This window comes from Podarcis muralis, chromosome 2 (assembly GCF_964188315.1).
Source record: "Podarcis muralis chromosome 2, rPodMur119.hap1.1, whole genome shotgun sequence".
In the NCBI taxonomy this organism is placed as follows: domain Eukaryota; kingdom Metazoa; phylum Chordata; class Lepidosauria; order Squamata; family Lacertidae; genus Podarcis; species Podarcis muralis.
Window position 1 is genome coordinate 23,996,332 of NC_135656.1, and position 22,601 is coordinate 24,018,932.

At 44.1% G+C, this 22,601-nt stretch overlaps 1 protein-coding gene across 4 annotated transcripts in view; it reads left to right on the forward strand.

Annotated features, from left to right (window-relative positions):
• The window catches only part of AXIN2 (axin 2), a 79,125-nt gene that overhangs the window by 37,348 nt on the left and 19,176 nt on the right, over positions 1–22,601 (forward strand). For all 4 annotated transcript variants that reach the window (XM_028713211.2, XM_028713191.2, XM_028713221.2 and 1 more), the window contains 2 exons: positions 7,207–7,347; positions 19,702–19,804. In XM_028713211.2, coding sequence (XP_028569044.2) covers positions 7,207–7,347; positions 19,702–19,804 — 244 coding nt within the window. The remainder of the gene's footprint in view (positions 1–7,206; positions 7,348–19,701; positions 19,805–22,601) is intronic.

Consider the following 22,601-nt stretch of genomic DNA (forward strand, 5'->3'; position numbering starts at 1 on the left):
TGGTGGTGGGGTTTGTGTCTGTGTACACAGACACACACACACACACACACACACACACACACACACACACAGACACCCCTAACACTCTCCCCAAGTTGAGATAACATTGTAGAAGGCATTTGCATGTCTAAACTCTGTTGACACTGAGGTGGCAGAAGGCATGGAGCTATGAATGTCAGTGCCACTCTGAAAAACACCAAGCAGGTAACTTTCTGTTCAGGTGAGGAAACTTCATTTGAACCTTCAAATGAAGGTGAACCTTCAGCCCACCCAATTCATGCATGCTTTTGATTAGGCATATATTGATGGAGCTGGATAGCTCAGCTGGTTGAAGCATGGTGCTGATAATGCCAAGGTTGCAAGTTCGGTCCCTGTATGGGGCAACTGCATTGTAGGGGGTTGGACTAGACTCACTAGAGGATCCTTAGGGTCCCTTCCAACTCTACAATTCTATGATTTTATGCTGAAAACCTTCCTTTTAAGCAGATATGTACTTTGTGCTGCACTGTTCTCCAAAAAGGCAAGAAGTTGCTTCTGCTTTTTTTTTTTTTTTTGTCGCCTTGACCGGATTCTTGTATGTAACTGAACTGAGAGCTGAGCTTGAACCCGGGTTCCAGTTCCACTGCTGCCTGCCATGGACACCTTGTGTGGTCTTTGGCAAGTCAGTAGGTCTCAGAATCAGTTCCTCAGCTATGAAATGGGAATAATATCCCATAGGGGAGGGGAGGCATGGTCTCAGTAAAGGCTGCCAAGTCCTTTGCCAGTTAGAGGTGCTGCTCCTAGCAATTTCTGGACTAAAATCTCATTGTTGTTACCAAAGGGAACTAGCTGAGAAGCCTTTTCCCCTAAGCCAGTGGTCACCAGACATTGCTTCTCCTCCTGTCTCAAAGATATTAAAGTCCAGTAGTTTTCTCAGCTTGTGGATGAGTTGCTGTTATTTGCCTAGTCTGCTAGCAGTTGACAGGTGAATCCCCTTTCCCCTTGGCTGGTGTCTGCAATGTGTCTCCATCTTTCCGGACCTGTAGGTAACCATACTTTAAAAAAAATATTAATTGGAGGTTGTTTTAGCATGTAAGCTTTAATGAGGAGTGTGAAGGCTATTTGTCTTCCTCCCCCGGCTGTTTTCTGCTCCTAGGTTAGGTTTGGCGAACACGCTTTCTTTACCCCAATCACATCCTCATGCTGTATGTGTTATAAGGTATTTTTATGAATTTGGGATTTCCCCGAGTCAAAATAAACACTTCAGACTTGGTTTAGGTGTCTTCCCCTCTTTCTCAGGGCTGCTTTGTGTATTAATTGCTTCCTTGGAATGAGAATCTTGATGCTCTTCCACTTTCGGCAGTTCAGTGCAACAAAAGTGAAATTGAAAAAAGTTTTGTTTACATTGGATTCTGAATGTATCACACAAAAGTTAATGTGCACAAAACTGCCCTCTTACGGCACACTCATATATCATAGCAGCCAATAAGGTAGCCTCTCTGCTGTTAAGTTTTCTCTTGTAAAGTTAGTGAAGCTCGCCTTCCCACCACATGGGGCTATAGCTAGCAGATGGCCCACTTTTGCAGATTGGCACTTATTTGTGGGGGAAGGTGTTGGAACCGAGATGGCTTCAGTTATCATAATAAAATTAAGTCGGGAAGGGACAAAGACAAATGTGCACATGTGTGTGTGCTTGCACACACCAAGCAATTGGGTTTTTGTTTTGTTTTGTTTTGTTTTTGGCAAAGTAGTGTGATGAAAGCTACATATTTGCTTCCCCTGAAAATTATAAACACAATGTTTCTGACCAAAAACCATTTGCCAGACAATGTGGCTGCAGATTCACACAATCTTTTCTCAACAGCAGTGGGAGCAATCCAGAGCTTTCTTCACATACCTCTGATAACCCACCTGAACGCCTGTGGAATGCCAACTGCAGTGCAGCAAAGCTTAGCTTCCTAATTTACAAGGCTCCCTGTATTTCCATTACTCTGGTTGAAAAACCAAGATCTGAGGCTACTTGTAAGGCTAGAGGCTAATCACAGAGGAGAAAACAGCTGTGCTGTTCAGGGTGTTGTTGGGTTTTTGGGGGTTTTTCTTGCAGGGCTACCCACAAAAGACACCTGGAAAGATAAGTTCTGTGTGCTTTGTCTATGACACAGGCCTGCTCCCCAACACAGCACAGGGAGTGACAAACAAGTACCATTTTTATCAGTATAAGTGGTAGTAGTTTGAGAAACTTGAGACATTCTCCTTGAAGCTGAAGGGGAACTGCTACATGATTGTGGAAAACACTTTTCAGTATTGTGTCCTGTGGAGGCACTTTTTTTGAGAGAGAGAGAAAGAGAGCCCATGTAGGAATTTACACTGGAGACTCTGCTTCACACAGGAATTAAAACTCCTTTAAGGCAGCTTGATAGCATCTGGCTACAATTAAGTTTGTAGTGTGGTCAAGATCTTTCTTTAAAAAAAAAAATGGCTATGAAAACATCCCTAATTGGTTTACTTAATGTATGTGGGGATTTTCTGTACAGATCTGTTTTAACTGGGCAAACTGATTTTTTTTTAAATAAAAAGAAAATTATTGTTTAATGATATGAATGTATAAGTTCTGAGGAGTGGGGGAATGGCATTTTGCTAGCTAAATGTCTTGGTAATTTCTTGTGCTTTGAGTTTCTGCTGACTAGTTTAAGGTGATTTATAGATCCGTTGAACTTTGGAGCAGGACTTTTCCAAAAGTTCGGCATAGTTTGGGAAGTTGAGCTCTTCCGAAAAGATTTTGGAGATTCTCTCTTTCTCTCTCTTTCTCTCTCTCTCTCTCTCAAGTGGCTGCCTTACAGTATGGAAGAGCTTCCCCTTAACCTTCCCATAGGGATGACATGTAAACATAAACTAACGGGCGGCACGATTAAGGACGTAGCAGCATGACATGCACTTTAAAAGGAAGGTCTGTAGGATCCACTTAAGGAGCAGGCTTGGTTCTGTACAGATGGCGAGCATCTTGCAACCAGATACCTTACAACAATAAGCCCTAATGGGCCTGCGTTTTGTTAGAGCAGGACATGAAGCTGTTTCAAGGACAGTAATAAAAAGTAAAGCCTTTATCCTTCCCCCACTCCCACCCCACTTCCTTGAAAGACCACCCCCCCCAATAGCTGCCTTAAGAATGTCACGGGAACTTTACAAACATAGATAAGTTTTTGTTTTCTAAAGGTACAACATTTGGATCCTGCTCCCCCTTGCTTTCTCTCCCCCCCCCCCTTTTGCAGAGTAACTTTCAACTGGAAACATGTGGGGTTGATCTGTCTTGAAGATCTGAAGGATCTGATTCCCCCCCCCCTACCGTCTTCTGTCACTCTTTAGTTATCTCCCATTCTTTCTTTCTTTTCTTTTCTCTTCCCCGCTCCCTTCCTTCATCTTTTGAATGTCTTGATCTTCCCACTGAAATATCTTTGTGTGCTTTGGGAAAGAATGTGTTCCCAGCTGCGCTTAAATACCTGAGTCTTTTGCAGCGAGGCCTCCTGCAAAGGTCAGCTTGAGATGTGGAGGCCTAGAACTTCAGTCATGCTGTTTGCCGTCATAACTTGAAGAGGGCTGTCTGTCTGTCTCTCTCTCTCTCCCTCCATCTCTCTCTCTCTCTCTCTCTCCCCCCTTCCCAAGCCCCTTTCTTTGCTTAAGCCTTTGCAAGGGCTCATGTTTTCCCCTTGCCAGTGAAATGGAGGAATGCAACACAGCAGGAGGGGAGTTAAGGGGAGGGTGGGAGGACTTGTTTGTGAGAGAACTGAGTGAAGACTACTACTGAAGAGGTCGAAAGTGGGTAACCGGGGCAAATGGAAACAAAGGGACCAGAATACTACTACTAGGGGAAGTGCTGCTTTTCATTAAGACTACCAGGCTGCTCACTTAACTCGGGCCTGATGCCTTCTCCGATCTCATTGCAAGTGGCTTGGTGGGTTGTTGTTTTTTTAAAAACCCCCAAAAGTTTCTCTCTTTTATGTTTAGGCCTTAAAGAAAGACTTCCCTTCCCTCTCTCCCTCCCTCTCCCTCCCTCCCTCCACCCTGCGCCTCCCAAGTTGCTCACAAGTGACTCCAATTTTAAGCAAGTGACTGTCTTAGAACTGAACAAACAGCAGGCCATGGGAACCTGAGTGGATCGGGGTTGCCAAGCCGAATTTCTTCAGAATGAGGGATGTGGTCTGCCTCTGTGATGTCTCTTCTGTGGAATGTTATGGAAGTGGTCGAATAAGGGGTGTCCCTTTTTCTGTTCTGTAGAGCAGGCATCTGGAGTAAGGGGTGATGGCTTGAAATGAGGAACATCTGGCAAACTTAGTCTGGATTCCAGGCGTTTGGATTCTGTGTGCTTAAAGGTGGTGCTGTCTATGTAAACAAGGCCTTCTTAAAACGTTTGGCTGAGAGCAGTGATCGCAATCCTGTAAATGTTTTGTCAATCCCTAATTTAGTCTTTAATAGTCCATGGTGATTAGGGTGCAGCATATAAAACACAGGTGTCCATCCCTATTGGTCTCCCTTTGCCAAACTGATGCCCTCCAGATGTTTGGGACTCCTTGCTCCTTTCTTCCTCAGGCATCGTAGTTGTGATGGCTGATGGGAGTTGTAGTCCAAAACATCTGGAAGGTACCAGGTTGGCAAAGGCTGCCCCATAAATTGTTCAGTATGTTGCTGTCTTGTTGGTCCTACATAATGACTCCTTTTATTGGACCAACTTGGTGGGGATACAAAACTGAAATTTACTCCCCTCTGTGATTTGGATCGGAAAAGATTGCTCTTCACTTATTATCCCCTTATTATCGCTTTACCAATGCAGTGCTCTCTGTATATAGGGCCACACTTTCTTTTGCAGCATCCTCTGAAATAAGATGTCAGTCGAACCATTTTGAGATAAGACCATCTGTAGAAGTTATATTTGTTAATTTGACATGCTTGGGACCTTTTGAATCCAGAGCTGAAAATGACCTGTAAATATTGCGGGCACTTAATAATATTTACCACTTTTTTCATAATCACTTCACCCTAGTTCAGAGTTTCCCAAACTTGGGTCTCCAGCTGTTTTTGGAATACAGTTCCCGTCATCCCTGGTTCTGCTAGCTAGGAATGATCAGAGTTGTAGTCCAAAAATAGCTGGAGACCCAAGTTTGGGAAACTTTGCTCTAGCCTAGGCATAGGCAAACTTGGCCTTCCAGATGTTTTGGGACTACAACTCCAGTCATCCCTAGCTAACAGGACCAGTGGTTAGGGATGGTGGGAGTTGTAGTCCCAAAACATCTGGAGGGCTGAGTTTGCCTATGCCTGCTCTAGCCATTACAACTGTCTTGTAATGCTGGCACAGATTTGGGGCAGAGAGAGAGAGAAAAGAAAGAAAGAAAGAAAGAAAGAAAGAAAGAAAGAAAGAAAGAAAGAAAATAAATATACTTTTAAGGCCACTTAATGAGTGCATGGTAAAGATTCAGTTTCAGGGCATTCAGCTGCTGTTCTTAACTGCCTGGCCCTAGCTCACTTGTCTAAAATCTTGCATTGCCCTTTTCTGTAGATCTTAGATTCCCACTCCCATCAGCTCCAGCATGCATAGCTAATGGTCAAGGATAATGGGAATTGTAGTCTGGCAGCTTGTGGAGGACCACATTTCCCCATCCTTGGACCAGGAATAACAATGCACATATATTTGGGTTTAAGACACATTGGTGTGGAAAAGTAGGAGTTGAGTGTTTTTGTGAGGAGATCCCAGCCCAATTGGAAATGTTAGGGGGTAGAACAAACCTAGAAAGGAACTTGTCAAAATGTTCCTGATAGGCCCCACATGATCACTAAGGCTTCAATCTTATTCCTACTTACCTCTGAGTAAGCATTCTTGAACTCACATACTTTTTGATAGGCACGTGTAGGATTGTGAAAACTGCAAATGTGTTGATGGCTAGAGTGTTGTGGCAGGACAGTTTTCTCTCTACCACATGGAGACCTTGGTAGTTGTTTCTGAACCTCAGTTTGTTATGTGGGAGTGTCCGAGACAAGCTGGATCTGTTCACAATATTGCCTTCCTTGTGAGTCTTGCCATAGGATGATGGCAAAAAAGCTAATACTAGTGTGGTGTATTGGACTAAAAGCAAGGAGGTTTGGGTCGTAAGTCCCCACTCAAGAATGAAGCTCACTCTGTGACCTAGGACTGGCCTCTATCCCTCAGTCTATCCTTCCTTGTGGAGTTGTTGTGAGGTTAGACCATGGTGCTGATAACGCCAAGATTGCAGGTTTTAATCCCCATATAGAACAGCTGCATATTCCTTTGTTGGACCAGATGATCTTCAGCATCCCTTCAAACTCAACAGTTCTGTGATTCCCTCAGTCTAACCCAGGCTTCCTCAACCTCGGCCCTCCAGATGTTTTGAGACTACAATTCCCATCATCCCTGACCACTGGTCCTGCTAGCTAGGGATGATGGGAGTTGTAGCCAAAAACATCTGGAGGGCCGAGGAAGCCTGGTCTAACTTGCTTCATAAGGTTGTTGTGAGGATAAAATAGTGATGGAGGATGTATGCTGCCTCTTCTCTTTGGTGGAACAACAGGAGAAAACATGATACTTTTTTGTGTGGTGCCATAACAAGGGATTGCATGAATCCACCATTTTAAAACTGTGTGGCAGCTGATGGCTTTAAAATACTCAGTGACTTTGTAGATCATGAATGGGGAACCTTTGGCTCCCAAAAGTTGCTGTTCTTTAACTCCCGTCAGCCCCAGCCAGCATGGCCAATGGTCATGGATGGTGGGAGTTGTAGTCCATCAACATCTGGAGAGTCGCCATGTTTGCCACCCCAATGTACCCAAACAACTTGCTTTGCTTCCATTCCATCTACAGCACAATGAAAGCTATTAGACACAAATGGGTATGCTGTGAACACAGACCTACACAGGTAAACAAGGATTTAGTAGCATGGGTTTATTTCTCCTATATATTACAGATACTTCTGGCAGATCGCATGCTGGTTAGCCAGCTGTTTGTGGTGGGTAGAAAATGAAGGCAGTGATCCTAAACATTTCTTATTTATAAGTGGTCCATTGAAACTGACTGAGTTACTTCCAAGCAATGAGAATATTAGTCATTTAGTTAGTCTTGTGTGCACATATATAACTTAGCTCATTACTCTTTGGCTTTTTTATGTGCGTATTTCCTGAGTCCATGGAAGAGTAACTGAGCTTTCACTTTTTGCTTGTCTCTAGGTCCTTTAAGAGGAACGATCCTGTTAACCCTTACCATGTGAACTCTGGCTATGTCTTTGCTCCTGCCACCAGTGCAAATGATAGCGAAATATCTAGTGATGCTCTGACTGATGACTCCATGTCTATGACGGACAGTAGCGTGTAAGTATTTCCCTTGGTTGAATTTTTTGAAAAACTGTTGGTTCTTAAAAGAATCCTACCTGACCATGATCTCTGCTTTAACTTTCTGTTTAAAATTCTGCTACCCAGTTATATTTCTGATGGACTCTTTACCCACCATATTGCCATAAACTAGGAGTATGGTTTGAGCACAGTGTGTATGCCTTTGACGCAATGGTAGGAAATGACTCTTTCATTTCCATCACTTTGCAGGTATTCTCACCCAACTCTCAGGTGAACAACCTTGTTCTCCCAGTAGGACTAGAAATCCAGCCTCTTACCCATGGGATGTATCCATAATCGTCCCCATATCCACAATTTTGCCCCAGCCCTTGTTTATTTAAGGACCAGGTGTACTCTTATTATCTAATTAACAGTCGTAAAAAAAGGAATTGCTTCCTCTAGGCGGTGCTTTCTGAGGTTAGCTGCTGAACTTAGGAGCGATGCTCTATTGACCCAAAGAGTCAACAGCCTTCTTGGGCTGAACCTGGCTGACTTTCCTTCTATAAGAGGGTGGAGGCTGTTTGGATTGTGATGACAATTATTCTTTAGTCTCTGGGAGAAGGATGGGAGGAATGATCTGTGCTGTAAAATTTGTGGTCTTCTACAGAGAAGGAAATGGGAAGAAGTTTTCTGTTGTAATCTGCTTTAGCCATACAACTATGTACAAGGGCAACTACGTACATTGTCAATGGTTTCTCTCTCCCACCTCTATTTCATGTTGCATTCCTCTTCCTGCTGCTGGGTAGAGAGATTGGACTTCGTTGCTAAATATCCCAAAGTGCTGTGAGGATAGGGGAGCATATTCTTTATTTCCAGGGGAAGGAACGCTTTTTGGAGGCAGGTTGGGGTTGGGGAGTGCAAAGTAGCCTGGTTTTAACTTAGCATTGATATACATATGCACACAAACACACACACAATTCCCAAGGTCTTAACTTGAAATGCTTAGTTCTGCTTCCCATGCATGCACATATCTGGAAGCAATTCCAACCCAAAACAGTAGGACTTAACTTGGGAGTAACAGGATTGTACTGTTAGTGTACCCATGGGTGGTTTGGAAACCTTGAAGGTGGAAGGAAACGCTTCTCAATTCCTTGTAATCCTTTTGGTGGCAGGGGAAGAATATGCACTTTTTAAAATAAAAAAATCCCTAGATATAAAATAGTGCAGACTTGGTTATCCACCCTCCTTCTAGTATGTGTGCAGTACTTTTTAAAAAAATGATTTTATGGAAGAAGAAGAAGAAACCCATTCCTGCCTTAGCCCGCTTTCTCGTTGAACAACATTTTCTTAAAAAGCTGCATCACTATTTTATTTCTCTTTGCCAGCTGGGCTGCGGTTTGTATATGTGCTCGGTGTGTCAACAGAGCATTCACTGGGTTAGTCATTTCTGGACCAGTGTTGGGTCACTTGGGACGAGCAGGGCTAGGATTATACCCTTCTTCACAGCAATGCCAATTGTGGGGCCTTCTATAGATGAGAGCACTGAGTGAGAAATAAAGTGCATGCTGGATGAAAGGCTTAACTGAATCGCTTTCAGCCTATTGTTAGTCTAGGGGAGCTTAGAGGGGATAAGAGGGTAGCAGGCTGCTTTGAAATTTACTTGAACAAGTGAATAGGAGCTCCCCATAAAGCCGGGCATGAAAGGAGCCTGGCTGTTTTTTCCTGCCATAACAATAGCCAGTACAGGCTGTGAGGAGCAAGGGAAGCTTGCCTGATTAAACTGCTGGGAGCTTCAAGATATGGGGAGTGGGGGTGTTGCGGAGGTGGTGGTGATGCTGAGGCCGGAGAGGGGGCAGGGAGCCAACCTGGATTTCAATAGGGCCCAGAATGGTTATATGGCTTTAGAGAGCAACCTGCAAAAACTCAAGGCATTTAACCAGTTCCTGCTGAAAACTGATCCCAAACTCCCCCTTCCCAACCCTCTCGAAGACTTTGGAAAGGTTTGAATTTCCTGTGGTGTTGTCTCCAAACGACTGAGGAGTGTGTGTGTGTGTGTGAGAGAGAGAGAGAGGGGGGGGGGGGAAGAAAGTGGGACACACACTTTTTCCAGCTCTGTGGTGGCTCAGTGTTGTAAACTCCTAGAAGCAGAGCACGCTGATAGGCTTCAACAGCTGTTGCAAGCTGCGGTAACACTAGCACGTGTGCCAAGTTGTTTTTGTGTTTGAATATCCTTCCCTGCCATGGGTGCATGAAAGAGAAACTTGAGCAAAAGGGAGGAAAGCGGGGAGGGCAGTGTGTTCCCGCTCAAGCCGCCTTCTTTTCTTTTCTTTTTGCTTTTGGAGGGGAGCGATGTTGGGAGAAAAGTGAAATCAGCTGCTGTTGTGGTTCATTTGCCACCTTTGATGATGCAGGGCCATGGCTCCGTCGCACTTTTCCTGTAGCTTCCGTGCCAACAAATTTGTGCAGCAATGCACCACCCTACTTTGTGTGTGTGTGTGTGTGTGCTTTGGTGGGGTACAAATCAGACAACAGAACCCACAGACATCTGAAAAGCCGGTATGATCTGGTCTCTTGTTTTCATGGCGCCCCCCAGGTGGCATTCCCAGCAAAGAAAATGCACACAACCCCTTCCTCCTCCCCCCTTTTCCTGAACTTACATTTAACCCAAAGGATCAATGTTGCGTTTTTGTTTAATCTGCCCCTTTTTGGTGTTAGCCACAAAGCACCCAGGCAAATTCACATTTCCATTTCTTGATTGGAGGGAAGGGGTGAGGGAGGGAGGGAGAGACGAAAGGGGGACTTTTTATTATTTGGTTATATCTTATTTATGGATTTACTTTGGACACAGGGGAATACTGCTGAGCAAACTTCAAATATTACCTTATCTTACAAACCAGGCTTTTGATGTTGGCAAGATCAGAGGCTCCGTTTCAGAGCCATTGCCAAATGAAGATGGGAGTGAATGCATATGCGCACAGAGTCTGATATTTCAAAAGAAGCAGTGAAACTACATTCAGGTTAGGTCAGGCACATCTAAGTCAAAAGGCTAAGATAATTGGCTCAGCTTAAATGGCAGCTGACTGGAAAGAAGACTTCAAAACTAGTGTTTCCCCAGAAACAGATTGGCTTAGTACCAGACTGGTTAGCTAAAATGTTTATAATTAAACTGTGCTATTCAGTGCCTAAAACTATGCTGTTCTTCAGCCCAGAGTTGGATTTAAAACACATGCACACCAGGAAATCTAGCACAAATATTGTGCTTCTGGAGAAGGGAGGGGGGTTGGATTAACATGGACATCAGAAGTTGTATCCTTTTTCCCGTCTTTCTTTTAAGGCAGTATTAATTGTGCACCGGTTTTGGATAGCATTTTATCCTAAAAAACCCTTTAAAATGTTTTCAGTTTTGTTGAGATGCATTCAGTCAGTGACCTTTGGTTTTTGTTGTTGGCTTAGAGTTGTGCCCGATGTTGGTCCTACTCTGAGCAGGCTCACTGAAATTAACAAACATAACTAGCTTAGGTTTGCTAATTTCAATGCGTCTACTCTAATTTCAATGGGTCTACTTGGTTGGCAACAGCCCTTAGATATGTTCTTTCTGTATCAGCTCTGGGTTCCGCTACTCTTCTAAGGAACTAGCATGGTATCTATGAGGTGATGCTGTTTTAGCCTCACACCAACTCCTACAATATATTTTATCCTGATAAATTGAGACTTACCCAGATGAGCTTCATGGCTGGGCAGGACCTCGCTCATTCAGGTCCAACACTTCTGTGCCATTCTGACTCAGCTTGTAAAAATGCTTTGCACATTCACTCTTCCTGTGATCTTGCAGCTACCTTATGAGGTGCAGCCGCCATTGTTCTCATTTTTTTTAGATGGCAGAGAGACAGGCAGGCAGGAACTTGGCTAAGCCCACCCTGTGAACCTTTGGCTGAAATAGGGCCAAAAATAAAAGTCAAGAATTCTCTCCCTTGTAACCTCACTTGATCTTCTTGGCTACCCTTGTTGGACTTGAAATTCAAGCACCAGCTGCCCATCTTGTCTGTATTTAATGCATTATGGATTCTTACTTTCCTTCAATGCCCTTTTATTTTAAATACCCAAGGACCGTAGTTTAGGAAGCTTGTTTCAAGCCCTCGTTACGATTCTCAGTTCTGTTTCCCAGGGCTGTTCAGTAACGCCACCCTTCTTTTTAAAATGAGATTCACCAGCCCTTTCTATTTAATTGTAATTAACATCTCCCACCCCTCATCCCCCGCAACCAAGATAGCTGCTTGTTTGAGTGAGCCAATTAAGAGGACACCCTCATTTACCCAAAATGTGGCGTTAGGGAGCACTCAAAACATTCGGGCTAATCAGGGAGGCCTCAATGAATGGGAGAGGAGTGTCACATGGACACTTAGACTGCCGCTGTGCATCATGGTGGACTCGTAGTGAATGTGTATTGGTAAGTTTCCATTTAGAGGACTTTTCCTTATTGCAAGGAAGATGCTCCCTAAATGAGACAAAATAAAGCCAAGTAAGAAAATGCCCAACTGTGGCATGTCAAGCTTTTGGTGTTTCTATCCTCAGAATCTATTTAATAAAGCATTGCATAGGAAAAAAAGGCAGTTAGTGAAAGGGAAAGCATTACGTTTCCATGTTCCCCCTGGCGCACCATTCCACACCACCAGGTAGCATTCAGTAACAACTGGACAAATGATGCTTTATACCAGGCACAGGCAAACGCGGTCCTCCAGATGTTTTGGGACCACAACTCCCATCATCCCTGACCACAGGTCCTGTTACCTAGGGATGATGGGAGTTGTAGTCCCAAAACATCTGGAGGACCGCGTTTGCCTATGCCTGCTTTATACAGAGCGAAGCCCAGATCATTTAAATGGAGTTGCGAAGGACTAAACACGGGACCTCATACAGGCAAGCCGCATGATTTTCTATGGATCCCCATGCACTGCTCATTATTTGACTTTGCTTGTGCTGCCACACTGCTAGGACTACCCAGTCCTATCCCTACAAGTGGCTCTCATTCATCCCTTGTCCACTATTCCTCTGTCAGGTTGTAGTGCAGGAGTGAGGAACCTGCGGGGGCCACCAGATGTTGCTGGCCTGCAACTCCCATCATCTCCAGTCACTGGCCATGTTGGCTGGGGGCTGTTGGGAGATGGGAGTCCAACAGCATCTCAACGGGCCACAGGTTCATCACCTCTTGCTCCTTTAGACAGCAAGTTCTTTCTGGCAAAGAGATCTGCCTCTGTGTGGGACAGAAAGAAAGGCTTCCAGGTGGAGAAGTCAAAATTAGAAACAGAACTGTTAGAACCCAATACTAAAAATTTGTCAAGAATGTACAACTTGCTGTTGAAATGGAATACTCAAGATGAAATGATGAAATCTAATATGATTAAATGGGCACAGGACATTGGGCATGACATTGAATTTGCGGACTGGGAGCAGTTATGGACCACTGGTGTTAAATTTACGGCATGCAATGCCTTAAAAGAAAACATTATGAAAATGATCTACAGGTGGTACATGACTCCTGCTAAGTTAGCAAAGATCTATCATTTGCCCAATAACAAGTGTTGGAAGTGCAGTGAAACGGAGGGAACCTTCTATCACCTTTGGTGGACCTGCCCGAAGATTAAGGCTTTCTGGGAAATGATCTATAATGAAATAAAAAAAGTTCTGAAGAGAACGTTTGTTAAAAAACCAGAGGCCTTTCTCTTGGGTATGGTGGGCCAAATGGTGCCAAAGAAGGATAGGACATTTTTTATGTACGCCACCACAGCAGCAAGAATTCTTCTAGCAAAGTATTGGAAGACGCAAGATTTACCCACGTTGGAAGAATGGCAGACGAAGGTGATCGACTATATGGGACTGGCAGAGATGACTGGCAGAATTCGAGACCGGGGGAAAGAGGCGGTGGATGAAGACTGGAACAAATTCAAAGTTTATCTTAAAAACTGTTGTAATTTGGAAAATTAGGGGCTCAGAGTTATAAGAGATAAAGAACTACAGTGGTATTAATAATTAACTGAAGTTAAATACATGAAATATATTTAAGTTATGATCAGAGGGTTGCTAAAAAATCTTGAAACAAGAATGCAGGAAAGGGGTGGTATGGGGAAGTCATGTTTTTGTTTGTTTATGTCTATGTTTTTGTTTTGCTTATTCTTTATTTATGGAAAACTAATAAAAATTTATTATAAAAAAAAAAAAGAGATCTGCCTCTGTGTGAATCCATTGATATGGAGCATGGGTCATTCTTGACTGAAGCTTCGGGGGTATGCAATCGCATCTAAACAGCATGCATTTGGTAAAACAGCCTCCCCACCTGCCTCTGCCTTGATGGAGTTGCCACATTCAATACACTTGACAGTTCTATGCTGTCCTCTCTCCCTGGATGCAGAAACGCTCATAGTGTCCAAAAACTGCTAGGATGCTTTAGCCTTCAAAGAGGTAAACTTTGCATCTCCTCCCCCTTGGGATACTTGGAACGGGATCCTAGCCTGTCTTAGATTTATGGCTGGCATTTCATTTCTGCATCCACTGGAGCTTAAGTGAAGACATAAGAGGTGTTTGCGCGATGTTTCTTTCTTGGTTGTCCAGCAGCTTTCTTGGCAGAACCTAAAGAACAAATGTAGCAAACTGGGAAGGGAGAACAAACTTCCTCCTGGTTGATGGTGCAGCTGTCTCTTACTTGAGCAAGCCATGTGAATTGTTTTTGCGACATGCTGTTTCGTCTGTCCAAATGTTGCATATGTATTTTTGCTGTATGCCAAGTAATTCCAGTCCAAGTTGATGAGAAAAATCCTAAGAGTGTGATCTTTTACTTGTCTGCTCAGAAGTAAGCTCTATGGAGTTCACTGGGGCTTCCTCCCATTGCAGTCCTACAAAGGATCCAAAGGTCAAACTCTGTTTGACTCTAAGACTTGGAGCAAGAGTAATCAGTATGGGGTCCTCCAGAGGGTGTTGGATTACAACTCCCAGCAGCCTCAGCTACCGTGGCCAAAGGCCAGAGATGATGGGAGCTGTGATCCAACAACATCTGGAGGATGCCATGTTGACTGCCTCTGGCTTAGAATCTAAGCAAACCACACCAAAGTTCAGCATTAGCAAAGAAGGGAGCCTGTACCTACTCTAGTAGCAGACATAAGCCACACGTTTCAGGGTCAGATAAAGTGAAGAGGCTGGCTTTTTCACAAACCCATGCATCACTGCTAGAGAATCAGAATAGGAACACACCATCTTACAATGCACATTTTTCTCACCAGCCTTGCTTAGAAGCATACACCTCAGCTCTTGAAACCGAATGAGAGTGTTCCTCTACAGCAATCTTTCCTAACCATGTGCCCATAGATACTGTTGAACTACAACCCTCATCGTCCTTGACCTTTGGCCATGCTGCCTGGAGATCACAGAGGTTGTGTTGTAGCAGTGTCAGGGGATGTAAGGTTGGGGAAGGTTGTTCTACAGCCTGGATAACCACCTCCAAGTGAGGGGCCAGATTCTGGATTTCCCCACCCACAGTGGGCAGGGTTGCCCACCTATCCATCACTTGATGTCACCATGATTCCAGGTAACCCATTTATCCTTTGCAACATGGCTTGAGATCAAGCTATGCTGCAAAGGAAGATCCAGGTTGACCCAAGTCCGTGCTGATCAGTGACCTCAAGCCCTGCTTTCGGCAGGGGTTGGTTAATTTCCTGCATTCCCTATTATGGCTATTTATTTACTTGTTTCATGTTTGAATCACTCCCCTTGAGGCACCTCAAAGCGATTTCTCTACCAGGACTTCTGCAGCACAGCCAAATCCTGGTGTCTGCTAGCCCCTCTTGGTTGCTGTGTCCATACCTGATATGGTGTCTGGTGTGGGGCTTGTTGCTCATGGTTTGGGGGAAATTGCCTTGCAGGGCCTAATTGGGGTGGAGACTTCCCACCACCTGCTCTACAGCTTCATCAACATCAGTGGAGAAAGCCGTGGAGGAATTTCAAAATGATGCCATTGCCTGTTCACAAAGTTCTGTGTCAAGAGGGTGGCAATCCAGGATGTCAAACCATGGTTTGAAGCTGACTTGAAAACCACAGTTGTGTTCACTGTCTAAGGTTACAGCTTGTTTGGCAAACTGCAGATTTGGGCACTGTTGTGCCGCTCAAGAGGCTTCTACTGCGTGGAAATGGGAGTGACAAAGCCGAGGGCTGAGCAAGTGGGGAAGCAGACAAGTAACTGTAAACTGTGGTTTGCCTGTCTTCCATTTGGAAGCTCCCAACTATGGTTAGCACAAACTATTTGGGTGCCGTCTTTGTTTCCTCCATTTCTTGGAAGGTGGAGGCAGATGAAATTGCACAAATGTTAAAAATGCTGCACTGACCACAGGGAACACCAGCCAAGATTGAACGCAAACAATGCATAATGCTTTAGAAAGATGTTTAGCTGCTGGCCATGGCAAGTCTCCACACCTTTGCTGTCCAGATGACACTGCTAAGGGGGTGCTTTCTGGCAGTCGTGTAAGACTGTAGTTGGAACTTCTTATGTGTGGAAGCAGCCTCTTTTGGACTTTTCAAAAATTCTGGCCTCTGTAGATTAAAGCTGACACTTAAATTGCTTCCAGAAAACAACATGTAGCCAATGCAAATGTTGGAATTGTAATGTTCCACGAGCACCTACCCACCCAGTCAGGAAGCAGGTTGTTTCATTCCACACCAGCTAAAGATTCCAGTCGCTCAAGAAGTAGCCCCATGGAATTACTTTATTCAGATTTTTTTTTCTTTTTGCTTTTGGGGAGGCCAAAAGGAACGGACGTCCACTCTCCCAATGAAACTATTTTCACCAGATGTGAATCTTCAGAAAGAATTTTGAGAGTTCCGAATGAAATGCCACATTTAAAAGCTCCACAGCCCACAATAATTTGGTGAACAAACCTCATGCCCATGTGGAAGTGAGCGAATGAGCAATGACTTGGGGGTTGGTTTTTTTCTTTCACCCAGCAAACCCACAATTGCTGATTTGGATGGACTGTGCAGCTTTCATACAACCCAGCATGTATTTGCTTTATAGCTGTTTGGTACAGCGTCCAGTATTCGTCCACAGAGCCATTCATATTTACACATCTGTTGGGAGCAAATGCTTTGTGTACGTGAAAAGGTTGTTGCCTTTTCCGGGGAGCAGGGGTGCCAGAATTATTTAAATGAATGCAAATTTGAAATTGTCCATTGATGACTGTTAAGGCTGAGTAGAAGAAACAAATTGCTTTGGTCTAGTCAGCCTAGATAAAGCTATCTAGAAGAAACCCCTAGTGACTGATCAGTTATTACTATCTACAGTAAAATTTGGAGAGGTGGATCACATCCCTGTCTAGAAATATTTATTTATTGATTCCCCACAATGGACTGTGGGGTGATGCAGGGGCTGTTAAATGTTTGGGAAACTGAGCATCCTGTTTGTTTGGAGCTGGTGTTGTTCTGCAGGGCTGGTGCAGATTCTGGCAAATGCTTTTATCTGAAGCTCTGTAGTAAATAAAGGATGCCTTCACAGCAAGTCTGCATGTTCCTTCTCCTTGTCAGACAAAACAGATCTTTTCACAAATATTAGGCCTGATCTGTGTAATATGTATGCCATCTAGAAAGCCCTTGTCCATGTATCCCTGGTTGTGTTTTCTGCAGCTATGGCATGCGTTGGCCCATTTTGTGGTTCAGGTGTCCAGGACATCCATTGTTTGTGTGCAGTTGTCAATATATGAATGGCCCAGCCTAGTGCACATGGAAAGTGCATTGAAATGTGACTGGACATGCATGGAAAGCTTTGCTGGGGAATGGAGAACCTATGGCTGTCTAGGTGATCCCAGGCTACGAGTCCCATCATCCTTAGATGTTGACTAGGTGGGGACTGATGGGAGCTCAAGTCCAACAACAACAAAAATTGGGCTGACAACCAGTGCACTGTTTTTTTTCTTGAAGTGTAATTGTGTTCAGCAGGACATACTATTCATAGAATTACAGAGTTGGAAGGGACTATGAGGGTCATCTAGTCCAACCCTCTGCAACGGAGGAATCTTTTGCCCAATGTGGGGCTCAAACCCACGACCCTGGGATTAACAGTTCCCATATGCATTTCCCCAGTCATTTTGACCAATTTTCAAAAAATTTCGCCCAAATGGCATTCTGGATGGCAGCCCTAATTTACGTATGGCAGCTCTCATTTATACTAACACTCATGTAGTATGTAGTCTCAAGGACTTTTGGAACAATAGGCTCTACAATAAAGATTATAGAGAAAGGCAGCTGTGGCTCATCCTTTGGATTTAGGCTAACAGTTCCCTGGTGAACAAAAGCAGGTGATATCCCTATCACAGCACTAAACACAAAATTTGGCTAATATGCACACATTTTAAAAAGTTGTGTGTGTACGTCTGGGTTCCCTGATTGATCAGGGTTCCTAGATGCGTACACAGGTGTTTAAAGACACCTGTATATTATACAGGCTTTCCTTCTTAAATGACAGAGCAAAGATGGGGAGACCAGTGGCTCTCTAGATGATCTTGAAGGAGTCCCCCTCCCATCATCCCTGACTATTGGCCAGCTGTCTGGAGCTGATGGGAGTTGAAGTCTAACAACATCTGGAAGGCCACTGGTTCCCCATTCCTGGGCTAGAGCCATGAAGGTCACAGTGAAGGCATGCAGTGGGTGAAAAGAGAGCTTCCAAGGATGTCCCTCAGACATGGAGCAAGCCTAGCTTTGCAACTGAAGTGCCTGGTGGGCCTGTCTAGGAAGAGAATGCTGACTTAGTCATCTATCTCTCATTGAGTGTGCCAAGTGGCATGTTGCAGTCTTCATGAAGAGCCAGCCAGTCAGACCAGGCATAGCCAGCTTGTGCTTCAGATCTGCAGAACTACACCAAACCAATTGATCCTGGAGCAGAAACGTTCATTCGGGCTCAATGCAGTGAGGAACCTACAGAGTGGCCCTACTGCTCCGAAATGTTGCATGTCTTCATCCTAAGTTACACGTACGCACACAAACACAGAGGGGGGGAACACAGGCTGTTCACATTCACAGGTTCAGCCCACATTGGGACTTACAGATCCCACCACTGGAAAGTTCCACAATTCCTGCTTTCCATATTACAAAAGGAGTAGGGACAAAAGCCATACCACTCTGCCGAACAGCAGCTGTTCTTCCTGTTTTCAGTGTGCCGTATGTACAAGTTAGCTGTGGTATGCTGGCAGGCAAAACCATACTCCAGTTTGCAATATGCCTTTTTATTCCTATTTGTATCCTAATTTACATGCATATACAGACACCGAAACGAGCAAACTCAGTAAAGAAATTATGAAGAGGGGGAGGCGTAGTAACCAGATTGCAGAAATTAGGAAGTAGAACATCTTGTCATTTTGCCCTGGAGGGTTGTTTTTTGTTTTTGCACATAGAGATTTCTTTAGGCATGAGCTCTATGCAACTTGGGGCCTGGATTTCTGAAGAAACACTTGCTTTTTGAATAGACCTGCTCATTTGCGAAGATCGTTAGAGCAGGCTTTTCTGGTGGAGCTACTGCTAGTTGAGGCACAGGGTGTGACAACCCAACAGAGGGCCTTTTCTGTGTTGGCACTTGGTTTAAGGAACTTCCTTTTCTCTAAAATGAGGTAGATGCCAACCGTGATGAACTTTTGATGCAGGCCTTCCTGTTTATTCTGGCATTTGCTGGCTACTACTTCTAAGATCAGAATAATATACATTGCTGGTTATGGAGGATGTAATTTGTCCGTGGTTTCTAATGTTTTAATATGTATCTGTTTGTACTGGAATGAAGAAAGATCATGCCACCATTCTGATTTTATCTGTACGATGTGTTGTTAGACAGTCTAGGGTCCTTCAAGAGGAAAGGCAGAATAAAAGAATTGTTGTTGTTGTTGTTGTTAGGTGACTTCCAACATATATAAAAACATAATATTCTATGAACCACTCAAATATTATTCAGTTGATGAGCAGTATATATAAACTCTTAAAGTAAATAAAAGAATAAATATTTTTCAGCGAAGTTTGACTGTGGAAGAGGAAGAAACCGTTTTGACTACAACACATGACTAGTTATTTAAAGGCCCAGTTACAAGTTTGTGTAGGACTGTGGGCAAAAGACAGCAGATTGGTCAAATACTCAGCCTATCAACCTGCCTCTCTGTTCTACAACCACCTACGAGAATCTCTGAAGTAGGGCTGTCAAATTCTCTTTTCTTAAATGAGTGAAGGAGGTCCTGCTTCAGGGCTGGAGTTTGAGCCAGTCCTATTTAAGCACCCTTTTTGTTGTTGTTGGGCAGCGGGAGATGCTTCCATGTTTGTTTCATTGCATCTTAGCTGAGTACCTTGTTTGAAAAATAACAATTTGTATCCCTTTACTTCTAGTGATGGGATCCCTCCATACAGACTCGGGAGCAAAAAGCAACTCCAGCGGGAAATACATCGGAGCGTCAAGGCCAACGGTCAAGTTTCTCTACCTCACTTTCCAGTAAGTACTTGAGTTTGTTCAGGCGATAGAGAGAACCCATCAAGACTTACTTGCCCTAAAAGTGTGCTAAGCCAAACTGGGAAGAGAGAAGCCCCTAGAAATGGCAGTCTACCAAAATGCAAACGCAACACGCTGGCTAATAACTGTTAGTAAATATATAATCTGCATGATGTCGTTCAAAATATACGAATAAGCCACTTCAATATATATATATATTACAACACATCTCACAAAATATACAAGTAACTGCAACTTGTTATATGTATCAGAGTCAAACAAAGATCACTTCATCAGCAGCTACATTATCCAGTGAGCACTGACCCACTAGTATGATCTTCACTAGTATGTATATTTCATTGATAATTATTCGCTGATAAAGACTTTATTCCGAAACAGCTGAACTATTCCGGATGCACTGTCCTTTCCAGACTTTTGTGAGACGTTTTCCTTTGAGAGACAGTTTGGCGTTGCTCGCTATTCATTGGTTGTTTGACTCTGATCCATATAACAACTTGCAGTTACTTGTATATTTTGTGAGATGTGTTGTATGATATATATATTGTTTTGAAGTGGCTTATTTATATATTTTGAATGACATCATGCCGATTATATATTTACTAACATTTATTAGTCAGTGTTGTGTTTGCGTTTTTGCAGATTGTCACATTTTGCAACACAGGGGTTTGTGTTTCCTAGAAATGGCAGAGCAGGCTCACTGCCCACATCCTATGAATGGTGCTTACCTGGGGCAACTGGACTCATCTTCACTGGAGGCAGTAGCGATGGAGTTCCACACTTCTTCCAACCAGCATAGGGGGACATAGGAAACGGCCCTGTTTGTCCATCCAGCCTAGATTTGTCTACTCTGATTGGCAGCAGCTCTTCGGGGTTTCAGGCCAACAGCCTTTCTTATCACCCGACTATCTGATACTTACTGTTTTTCTTTTTACATTTGAGATGGAGGTTCTTCTGGATGCAACACACATCCTCTTTCATGGGGACTATGTTTCCTCTCCAGCTTTTTTGCTCTTTGTGTTCTATGGACATAAAAACCTCTCAGAGGCAAGATAGGCCATGTCATTAAGCTTCCTTCATAGTGTGGGGATTGAAGCCAATCTCTGTTCCTATCTGAGCTACTTTGTCCAGTCATGGCACTTTGATAAGGTTATGCAATCTCTAGATGAATTTAGCCTTGATGCCTTTTTGAGCCATTCCTTGTTGTTGTTTGCTTCAATATAGGAGAGAGATGGAATGCTGATCTGTTGGGTGGTGTTTGGTTTGGCTTGGTTAGAATGCAAAGTTGCATCAGCCTAAAATAAAAGAAGAGGAAGGAATGTACAAGATGGTGGAAGACAGATCCAAGCATCCCTCCCTCCCTCCCTCCCTCCCTCCCTGCCTTCCTTCCTTGTATAGCTAAACAAGGTACCAGGTGCCTTACACCAGCAGTTATCCAACATGTTTAGATAAGCTTCCTAAAAATGTACTTCCAGAGTTTCATTCCTGGTGCACGAGAAATTATTTCTAGGTTTAAACCTGAAAGTTTCCCGCCTGCCTCTTCCCCCTCAATGTTTCATTTTTGCTGGCTACGAAAAACCTGTATCCATGGCACTCTGAGTACCATATGCGAAGGGCAGTGGGCAGGTCAAAAGGTTACCTGGCTGTTTCCTTCATACTCAGCCCTGTGAGCTTCTAGACTAGGTATGGGCAAGCCTGTGGCCAGGGGTGGACTTTGGTAATAAGACACCCTGTTGTTGTTGTTGTTGTTGTTTAGTCGTTTAGTTGTGTCCGACTCTTCGTGACCCCATGGACCAGAGCACGCCAGGCACTCCTGTATTCCACTGCCTCCCGCAGTTTGGTCAAACTCATGTTGGTAGCTTTGAGAACACTGTCCAACCACCTTGTCCTCTGTCGCCCCCTTCTCCTTGTGCCCTCAGTCTTTCCCAACATCAGGGTCTTTTCCAGGGAGTCTTCTCTTCTCATGAGGTGGCCAAAGTATTGGAGCCTCAGCTTCAGGATCTCTTCCTTCCAGTGAGCACTCAGGGCTGATTTCCTCAAGAATGGATAGGTTTGATCTTCTTGCAGTCCATGGGACTCTCAAGAGTCTCCTCCAGTACCATAATTCAAAAGCACCAATTCTTTGGCGATCAGCCTTCTTTATGGTCCAGCTCTCACTTCCATACATCACTACTGGGAAAACCATAGCTTTAACTATACGGACCTTTGTTGGCAAGGTGATGTCACTGCTGAGAGAGGACAAAATTGGGCGCTCCTCCTAAATATTCCTTATTTTCACAAGAATTGAGTAGATACCCCTATAAGTATAGGATGATGATGATGATTTCGCGTGTGTCCCATCTCTGCATCCGGGGGGGGGGGGCACCTGCACCACCCTAACTCCAGGCAGAAATGATGGGAGCTGAAGTCCCATAGTGTCCGAAGTACCACTGTTATAGAAGCACCTGCCAAACAGTAGGCCTCTGAATCCCAAGTGAGGAGGGTGGTCATGCACTCAGTTCCTGCTTTTGCAGTCTTCTTATGTTGTCACATATCTTTTATCCCACTGGAAATTGGATGCCAGACTTGACGGACATTTGATAATGATCCTGCAAGACTTCTCTGTATGTTCTTTCTTGTTTCCATTTTCCTGTATGACTCCTTTTCCAATTTGACATACTTCCCCCCTCCCCACTGTGTTCTCTTTTCACACTGGGCTCCATGTGCCCAGCCACCATTGGAAAGATGAATTCTGGGTAGAACTCCCCCTCCTCTTCCTCCTCCCAATCACTGCCTCTTTTTT